General features: G+C 43.1%; 2 protein-coding genes across 2 annotated transcripts; both read right to left on the bottom strand.

Moving 5' to 3' along the window:
• Nucleotides 1-767: 767 nt before the first annotated feature.
• Nucleotides 768-3400, bottom strand: cgasa (cyclic GMP-AMP synthase a). Its single transcript, XM_033613490.2, has 5 exons — nt 2470-3400; nt 2086-2299; nt 1728-1985; nt 1482-1581; nt 768-1338 (listed from the first exon to the last, which is right to left on the bottom strand). The coding sequence occupies exons 1-5, from the start codon at nt 3259-3261 to the stop codon at nt 1008-1010; spliced, it is 1695 nt and encodes a 564-aa protein (XP_033469381.1). The 5' UTR covers nt 3262-3400; the 3' UTR covers nt 768-1007.
• Nucleotides 3401-3532: 132 nt separating this feature from the next.
• eef1a1a (eukaryotic translation elongation factor 1 alpha 1a) lies at nt 3533-8528 on the bottom strand. The gene is made up of 8 exons (XM_033613492.2): nt 8371-8528; nt 6826-7005; nt 6560-6739; nt 5897-6193; nt 5326-5476; nt 4970-5226; nt 4465-4699; nt 3533-4368 (listed from the first exon to the last, which is right to left on the bottom strand). The coding sequence occupies exons 2-8, from the start codon at nt 6967-6969 to the stop codon at nt 4244-4246; spliced, it is 1389 nt and encodes a 462-aa protein (XP_033469383.1). The 5' UTR covers nt 6970-7005; nt 8371-8528; the 3' UTR covers nt 3533-4243.
• Between the last annotated feature and the right edge of the window lie 1498 nt (nt 8529-10026).

Raw genomic sequence — 10026 nt, 5'->3', positions numbered from 1 at the left:
TGACGTTTTTGTGACATTTTTGACGACATACTATATTGTGATGTTTTTATCACATTTTTGATGACATACTGTACTATGATGTTTTGATCACATTTTTGATGACGACATACTATACTATGACGTTTTTATCACATTTTTGATGACATACTGTACTATGATGTTTTTATCACATTTTTGATGACATACTGTACTATGATGTTTTTATTACATTTTTGATGACATACTATACTATGACGTTTTTAATCACATTTTTGACAACATACTATAATGTTTTTCATGATTTTTGACGACATACTATACTATGACGTTTTTATCACATTTTTGATGACATACTGTACTATATTTTTATCACATTTTTGATGACATACTGTACTATGACATTTTTATCATATTTTTGACGACATACTGTACTATGATGTTTTTGTGACATTTTTGAAGACATACTATACTATGATGACTATCACACATTTGACGACATACTATACTGTGACTTTTTCATCACTTTTTTGACAACATGCAATACTATGACGTTTTTACATTTTTGATAACATACTATACTATGACGATTTTATCACTCATTTGACGACATACTAGACTATGATTTTTTTCATCAAATTTTTGACGACATACTATACTATGACGTTTTTATCACAATTTTGACATCATTCTATACTATGAGGTTTTTTATCACAAATTTGAAGAAATGGTAGCAGTTACCATGATATTACAATGTATTTAACAAACTATAAATAAGAGAGGCCAAAACATGAAAAAGTAAGAAATTTATTAAAGAACAGGTTCAGATGAAAATAAATGCGGTAAACACAAGAATGAAATTGTAAAAAAAGACCCAAAAATAATAAATTGTGTTTTTGGCTTTTGATAATACTTTCTGTCTTGAAAGATTACCCTGAGTTTTGTTGCATAGTTTTTACTTAAATGATGTTTAAAACTCTATGGAGGTAGAGTCGTCAAGAGCCAAACACTTTATGTTTGTTGTGAAGTTGTCACTTGAAAATAGGAAAGCCCCTGTCACATTCCTCTGTGATACGACGAGCCAGACAATTGCACTTCTTCTGGTCTAGACCAGAGAGCAGGTTTTGAGTTGGGATGAAGAAGTTGTAGAGTACACCTTTTTCCAGATGGGCTACAAAGTCTTTCAGGAGCAGCTGAAAACAGTGGCTCAGACTTGAGGCACTCCAGCCTGTGTCTTTAGTTCTAGAGCAGCAGGCATGTAGGAGCGTGGTCTTGGCGTGGTAGGAGCAGAACTTGTCAAATGAAGAGTCCTCTTCCTTCAGGAGACTGAGAAGGTGCTTTAGGAGCTTCAGACAGTCCTTCCTGTATGTGAAGAGAAAGGTACAGACATATCGATTCTCAATACTTTAACCTCTTTTTTCTGTGTGATGGACATGGTGTGACTTGAGTAAAAGAAATGTGTAATGTTATATTTTAACTTAAGGAATATGTTTTAAAATCTTAACCTGCAGCAGCGTGCTCCGCCTTTCTCACAGCATGTCTTCTCCGATCCGTGATTCTTCAGTATGGCCTTCTCAACATGAGAGAATGAAACCCGCCAAATATCTGCAATCAGTAGAGAACAAAATCCTCAATGGGTAGAGAAACTTGAAGCTTCCCTTTTTTTCTAGTCTTTATGCATTAAACAGTTAATGTGAAAGTCCCAAAACAGCATATACATAACATGAAGAGTTAGACAGAGTTCGACTTACCCTTGGCAAGGACCCCGTCGATTTCCGCTGTGCCTCTGCCTTCATATTTTGGGACAAGATAATACGGCATTCGCTTGTATTCCTGCTTCACTTTAGTCCCCAGCCAGCCGTCTACTTTGATGCCTTCTTTGGTGAATGGTGGCCAGCTTGATTTAACCATGATACTGAGCACAACATCCAGTGAAATGGTGATTGATTGTACTGTTGTGGTCAGGGTCACTGCAGGGCAGCCTTTCTTCTTTTTTGTCACCTCCCATTCTGAAAGAATTAACAGGAAACACAATCCAAATGTTGTACGAATTTTTTTGTATTCCCAACCCAACAATTAAAACCCAAAAGTGCTACTTTTGCTGCTCACCTTCAAATTGCTTGACACATTTCTTCACTTCGTCCCTGAACTCCTTGAGCATTTCACTGGCGGATAAAGTGCCGATTTCCCCAAACTTTTTCAGAGGGCTGTTGCCACGTTTTAATTCCACACTGTAAAAGGCTCCATCCTCTCCGAATGGACGAATGTTCACCCGGTCAACAGGAATGGGCAGCATGACATCAAATTCATCTGGATTAGAAATCTGTGTGCACAAAAACATCAGTGTAATACACCACAAAGTGTATGATTACATACTGACTGTACCAAATGTGAGTACATTTCTCCTGCACATTATATATAGATCTAGCCCTTTCAACAACAGATGATGGAACTCAGTGTGTGTTTGGGGGAACTTGGACTGAAGTGACTTACCTTCAGATTTTCATAGTAACTTCCAGTACGTAGTGGTTCTTCAACCTCTTTGAAACATTGAGTTTTCTCTTTCAAATGCACAACTATAGCATTTGTTATTCTATTGATGACTTCTGCTGCACCTGATCTGTCCTTCCTTTTAATCTTTAAATCTTCCAGAGTTGTGTAGAGGATGGAGTCCACTGAAGCTTTGTCTTTACACCTGCCTGCCTTCTTGGTGTCCTCAGGTGTGCCGGGCTGCACCTTTGTTGTCTCCACTGAGATTTTTTCTGGTGATTTGGCTTTGCCAGCACAGGTTTTTGTCTTCACAGCCTTTAGTGCCTCTGGCTTCACCTCCAACTCCTCTGAGAGTTGTTCTGGTGATTTGGCCTTCACGCCACATTTTTTTACTTTTGTGGTCTTTGGAGAATCCTTTGTAGTGTCTTTTGGTGTTGGCTTCGTTTTCGTTATCCTCTCTGCAGATTGTTCTGTTGTTTTGGCCCTGCCAGCACAGGTTTTGGCTTTAATGCCTTGCGCAGGAGCCTTTGTGGTTTCTGTAGGTGTCCTTTGCTGCCTGAGCTCCTCTGTTAAATGATTTTTGGTCTTGTCTATTTGAGCCCTTTGAAGAGACGGCTTCTCCTCAGTGTGGGTTGACTTTTTCTGTGCCTTTGGTTTCTGTTCCGCTTTGGTGCCATTCTGCTTCCCTGGACATCCAGGCAGAGATTCTTGTTTCATTTCCTCTGGTTTAGTTTTACACTTGGCACCCGTAGTGTCAGGACTCGCTGCCTTGCGTGGTCTCCCTCTACCAGTCATGTTGGTGCTATGAGAGCAATGAAACTGCTCTGTCAGGGTTACACTCAGAGAGTTTCCGGCAAGTGTGGGAGAACACGCCCCTTAACACGCCTCAGTTTGTTTGGAAGTCAGAATCCTTTATCAGTGGCTCCATCTTGTGGACACAAGTGTGTATTCTACAAATGCTATGACTTTGTCAGAACTGTCTTATGGAATGGGAAAGTTCAAGGCATCTGTGATCACTTCTTTGTGGTACACTCAGAAAGAAATTACAAAAGACCACAGCTCAACATTTTGGTTGAAACATGTTTAATGTTGCAAAGAGGCTCATGCCATCTTACAGTAAGGTGCAGTAGCTTATGCCAATTTAAGCTTTTCCAGTGCAAGTGCAAAGTTAGCAAAATGCCAATCAAAGTGCTTCAAGAATCATCAGGTGGTCTACTCAGAGTCCCCTCAGGAAGGACAAATTTGGACCTTTTGTTTCAAGTGCTTTTTAAAGCTCAAACACAACAAATCACTAAGTTTAACTAATCTACTACTCGGAAGAACATAGTTTTAACATCTTGCCATAGGCTCCTACAGAGCACCATGTAGTTGCAAACAAACACTAAAAGCAAGACAACATGTACCATGTAAAGAGACCAGTGTCTGCATTCCAGAGAGCTAGAGCTTTGATACATTTTAGTACCTCTAATTGTTCAATGTCTTAATATCAATATCACAGAAAAGTATTGCCATGAACCAAATCAACAGTGCACATTTAAAACTATCTGTTTGATATTACACTGTACGTAATGGTAATCTAACCACTGAAATGGAGTCAGGAGTGCCGCCTCAAGGATTTAAAATCTAAATGTTTTTCTTTCCTTCGAATGCTTTTGCGATGCATTGTGATGATTAACCAGTCTTTGATTATTACGTTGAAGCAGCCAATTGTAGGATGGAGTTGGATGACCGATGTCCTGCCCTGGGAGACCTTAGGGTCGGCAGAGTAGCACAACATTCATTTGTTCCTCTGGGCCTTCTGGGCGGACTTGGTAACTTTACCGGTGGTGGAGACCTTCTTCTCCACGCCCTTAATCACGCCAACAGCCACAGTCTGACGCATGTCGCGCACCGCAAAACGACCTGCAAGGTGAAGAGGAGTAGAGGTAGAGTCACAAAGACTTTGATGGGTGGAAAAAAAGTGTTGGGGAATTCAAAAAGATCTACAGTTGAACTTACCAAGTGGAGGGTACTCAGAGAAGCTCTCCACGCACATTGGCTTGCCAGGAATCATATCCACAATGGCAGCGTCTCCAGACTTGAGGGATTTGGGGTTGTCCTCCAGCTTCTTGCCAGAGCGGCGATCGATCTTCTCCTTTAGCTCCGCAAACTTGCAGGCGATGTGAGCGGTGTGACAGTCAAGCACAGGGGCATAACCAGCACTGATCTGGCCTGGGTGATTCAGGATGATCACCTACAAAGCAAAGAGACTACATGAATGATCATTGCCTTCAGGTCAAATAAGTTCACTGCAAAGACTCTGGCGTTGGCTTTTTGTGCAGCGATCGTTGCTGAGTGTGTTGTGTGGCATAAATTTTAACAAACTTGTAGTGTGATGATTCAAACTCAAAATAGATTTTATAACACATATTCCTCAAGACTATAAATAGTTCTCAGTTACGAAAGAGCGGATTTAATCATGCTCTTGTTTCATTTCTAGAAATAGATCTTTTGCAATGTCTACCTGAGCAGTGAAGTTGGCAGCTTCCTGCGGTGGATCGTTCTTGCTATCTCCTGCAACGTTGCCACGACGAATGTCCTTGACAGACACATTCTTGACATTGAAGCCCACGTTGTCGCCAGGGAGGGCCTCAGTCAGCGCCTCATGGTGCATCTCCACAGACTTCACCTCAGTCGTCACATTGACGGGGGCAAAGGTCACCACCATGCCAGGCTTCAGTATGCCTGTCTCCACGCGGCCTACAGGCACTGTTCCAATACCTGAGAGGAAGTTCAGCATAGAGAATGTCAATGAAGTGAACATTAACCTACAGACCTACAGAGTCTTTCATACAGTAATACTATCAGTGTGCTACTTGCCTCCTATCTTGTAGACATCCTGCAGGGGAAGACGTAGAGGTTTGTCTGTTGGACGGGTGGGGGGCTGGATGGCATCCAGAGCCTCTAGTAGTGTGGTCCCTGATGCATTGCCGTCTTTCCTGTTGATCTTCCACCCCTTAAACCATGTCATCTAGAGACAAGAAGAAAATGTACCATCATACATGAGATTTCAAGCTAATGATCATAGCTGACCATGCTAGACTATGTGTGAAATAAAAAAGGACATAACTATATATACACTTGAGTCAGAGGTTAAACACATAAGCCAAAAATACCCAGGGGTTCTGCTGCTTCAGCCGAATAATGACCAGTAGCTTCTTGTGACTAATGCTAGCAAACCTAAGCTAGATATTTCTGTGTAACTGACATACCGAGTCAGTTTTCTGATTATATGGCTCCTCTTTAGTGATCTGATTATCTGAGTTCGACCGACAGCAACAGGTTTCCCATCCCTGGCACCAGCCAAACAAATTAGTATTCAAATTCAAGGCTGCATACGTCCATTTAAATCTAGCAGCATTTGCATCACTATTCTATGCCTTGTACTCACATTGGGGCTGGGCTCAAGCATGTTGTCTCCATTCCAGCCTGAAATGGGCACAAAGGCAACGGTGTCGGGATTGTAGCCGATCTTCTTGATGTAGGTGCTCACTTCCTTCACAATTTCCTCGTAACGCTTCTGGCTGTAGTTGGGCTCGGTGGAGTCCATCTTGTTGATGCCCACAATGAGCTGCTTTACTCCCAGAGTGTAGGCCAGGAGGGCGTGCTCACGGGTCTGTCCATTCTTGGAAATGCCTGCCTCGAACTCTCCCACACCGGCCGCCACAATCAGCACAGCACAGTCTGCCTGAGGACGCAGAGGATATAATGTCATTAGTACTGTCGGTGCAGCTTTGACTGTTGCACTTACTAATTTAGGATTTGAAGATTACTGTATAATTGTAGTAGAATAAGGCAAGATGAGTCAAGTCCTACGTGGAAGTTAGGATAAAACATTCTTTGATATCAGTTCTGAGGAGGTATATTTAGCTGTAATCAACTTGAAATGCAACAATATGAATACTGTTCAACGGGAACCTGGTGAATGAGCTAAGTGTTGCCTATTGGATGCTCTTAATTATGACTTTTGTGGCTACTTGTTCAAAGGAACCTCCAACTATGGTACACAGCATGTGATGCACACAGACTGGCTGAGCGTCTTCGTGTTACAGACCTGGGAGGTCCCTGTGATCATGTTCTTGATGAAGTCCCTATGACCTGGGGCATCGATGATGGTCACGTAGTACTTGCTGGTTTCAAACTTCCACAGCGAGATGTCGATGGTGATGCCACGCTCCCTCTCTGCCTTCAGCTTGTCCAGCACCCAGGCGTACTTGAACGACCCCTTCCCCATCTGCGAAATAAGTAACAGGTAGTGATGTGCTTATAGTCAGTATGGCTTTTATCTTGATTGATTCAAGGAGGCCTGTATCTCCTCACCTCAGCTGCTTCTTTCTCAAACTTCTCGATGGTCCTCTTGTCGATGCCCCCGCACTTGTAGATGAGGTGGCCTGTGGTGGTGGACTTGCCAGAGTCCACATGGCCGATCACGACGATGTTGATGTGGAGTTTCTCCTTTCCCATGGTGACCGGAGCTGGCTGAAGTCACGAGGCAGTCGGCTGAAACCAGTGTTGGATTACACTTAGTACGGTGTGCAGGTGGTTCACAGGGCAGGAAACAGAAACCTTTCATGCACTAGTTATCGCAACTGATGGATGTTTAAAAGGTTTTGTGTGGGAGCAGCAAAAGTATTTTAAGGATGGGAAAAACAAATGAAAGTTTGATAATGCTAAACAGACTGTAGCATTTGGTAATGGATTGAATGGGCTTTGCAAGATCACACAGCCAGAGACTGAGCAAATGCATCGCAGCGTGAGAGATAAAAACATCAGTAGAGAGCTCGAGCCTCCCCAAGTGACTGGCGCAGCAAGAATTGGAAGTGCTGCAGGCTGTCTGTTTGGTCCTGGGTATGTGAAACTGAGGTTACAGACAATGTCGGCTCTCGACTGGTGATAGATGTTTGCTTAAACAGTGTGTCTCAGAAGATTAGGGATGGTATCAATGGCAATTGAACTGCGCCAAGTCACAAACCCCCCCTCTGCTCCTACTCTCTGTTCTTCCATCCATCCACACCCCTGCTCTCCTCTTTCACATCCAGCCTGCTCTCCTGTCCCTCGCGTCCCTCGCTTCCCTGCTCTGCACTTCACATCAAAAACAACAAGGCGCTGATGTTTCGCAGCACCGTCCTCTTTTCAGACTCAGGACAGCCTCATTCCAAACCACAATCCTCCATTTTGTCAGGTCCTATCCTCTGATAGTGTAGCAGCCATTTCTCAGACACTGCAGTGCACTGCACACAGGTTAATGCAGAGGACAGTAAACATTGTTGTTAACTCTGCAGGAGTGTTGTGGTGGTAACCTTGAAAATAAGAACTGACACATGCACTATAAAGTCTCCTAACTGAGCCTTGTGGGGATTTATTTGATCTGAGTCTGGTCTGCAGCAGGTTGAACGGTCAGTAGCTTTAATCCAAGTGTAACATGAATCTCCACATGATCTTAGCCAGACAGGTGAACTCAGGGCTAGGACAGATATTTACATGCGCCTGTTTAACTCATCCCTCATGTGTAACGTCACGACAACTGCCGCAGTGCGCTTTAATGTAAAAAAAAAAAAAAAAAGATGATAAACAGCGGATAAAACTTAAAAACCAGCATAGCTACTGATACATTTAAAGTCTGAAGGATTTAAGGGAAATGTCACCCCTCCGCCATGTTCTATCATCTGCCTGCTCACTGACGTCTGGCTGCGTATTAAGCACCATTCGCCTGCCCTCGCTCCTGCATCACAACAATATTCCCAAAACGCTGCCTGGAGACGGAGCCGCTAAACAAACAGCTCATTCATCACCGATAGCATCAAAAACAAAATCCCACTCGATGTGTATACACATCACATTATAATGTCGTGTACGGTGTCGTACCTGAGAGGTGGCCGGTGTCAGTTTGGGTGCAGGACCGGAGGAGCTGAGGAGAGACGCTGATCCGGTTATAGCGCACAGGACAGGAGGGGGGGTGTTGCGTAATTGCGCGCACCCGCCGTTGCACAGCATCACAACGAGGGACCGGGGGAAGTTACCGTAGACGAGTTTATCATAGGACACTGCTGCCGGTGACGCTTCCATTATCGGACACGGCCGCGTTTAAATATTATCTGTTCAGTTTCATCACAGTATCACAAGATGGAAACCTTAAACGTGCGCAGCCAGTGCGTGGAACTGGAGCTTTAGTTTGTCATTAATTAATGTGGCTTAAAGGGAAGGGACATTAGGTGACTCGTGGTTTTTATTTTCTAAGCTGTATCTGCAGTAGTTGGCGTTGCAGAAAAATATTTGAGTGGAATAATATTACACCACACAAGTTTTGTTTTTTGTCTGTGTGTCAGGGATGGTGTTGGCTGTGACACGGTTTAAACTCAGGTGGAGAACAAATGGAGCGAGCAGCAGCGTTTGTCACGCGCAGCAGGTGAGCTCACCTTTCCAGACGCTCCCTAGTTGGATTAAAATGATCCCCGATTCCCCTGACTTCTCTCCAGTGCGTCTGTCTGCAGGTCTGGCTGCTAATTATCACCAGAGGCAGGAGACACACAAGGCGAGGCAGAGGCAGAGAGAGAACAGTCTCCAGGTAAACATTGCAGTGGTTATGACATTATGTTTTCATGTTCTCAAGGGGCCTTAGCTTTTTAGCAACATGTGTCCAAATGTTATCAAGACTTTCTAAAATAGATTGTGAGATCATGTTTGCCCAGTAGTGGCCCACATGGGAATATTTTGTAGATATGACTCAGTACAGAGCTGCATTACTGTGCTGTTGGGTTTTGGTTTATTACCAAAAGGTCATCCTCTGTGAGACTGAACAGCTATTGCAGTTATCACAATTTGTTTCTTATTATTTATGCTCTTATCTCTGTTGTGTGCCTCACTGACCTTTCCTCAGCCCTGAACCTATTTGTTAGTGTGCAGCATGTTCAGTTACTTTATTATAGTGTAGTGTGAGTTTTGTGACGTTTTGTAAAACATCCCAGAGAGTAGTGTCACTGCTAACCAACAGAGGAGTTTATGAAGTCTCTTTATTAGGGGACACTACTTCTCAAGGACATTTAAGTGGGATTATTCCACAAGTAAGGAGTTGCACAGGCTTATGTGTGTGATTTGGAGATTGTATATTTAAAGGGAAAGTTAACCCCCCCCCCCCCCAAATTCAAAAATGCATATCTTTCCTCTTACCTGAAGTGCTATTTATCAGTCTAGATCAGGGTTAGGCAACCTGTGGCTCTGGAGCCACATGTCGCTCTTTAGCCCCTCTCCAGTTGCTCCTTGTGTCTTTAACAAAAAAATTATATGGAAATGACAGTTTTAAGTTTCATTCAACAGTGTTGTAGGTGTAAAGAAATTCTTACATTCTTCAACTGTAAAAAAGTGAAGCCTATATACCGAATAAAAAAAAAGTTTTCACATTTCAACAACTAAAATGCATGCAATACATCTACTGCCTGGCACCTCTTCCTCCAAATTCTGCCGAACCTTGATAATAGTGGCTAGTCTTGAGTCTCCCGAGCTAGGCTAGCTATGGATGCCAGA

This window comes from Epinephelus lanceolatus, chromosome 17 (genome assembly GCF_041903045.1).
Source record: "Epinephelus lanceolatus isolate andai-2023 chromosome 17, ASM4190304v1, whole genome shotgun sequence".
Lineage (NCBI taxonomy): Eukaryota > Metazoa > Chordata > Actinopteri > Perciformes > Serranidae > Epinephelus > Epinephelus lanceolatus.
This window is presented reverse-complemented; position numbering and strand designations above follow the sequence as displayed.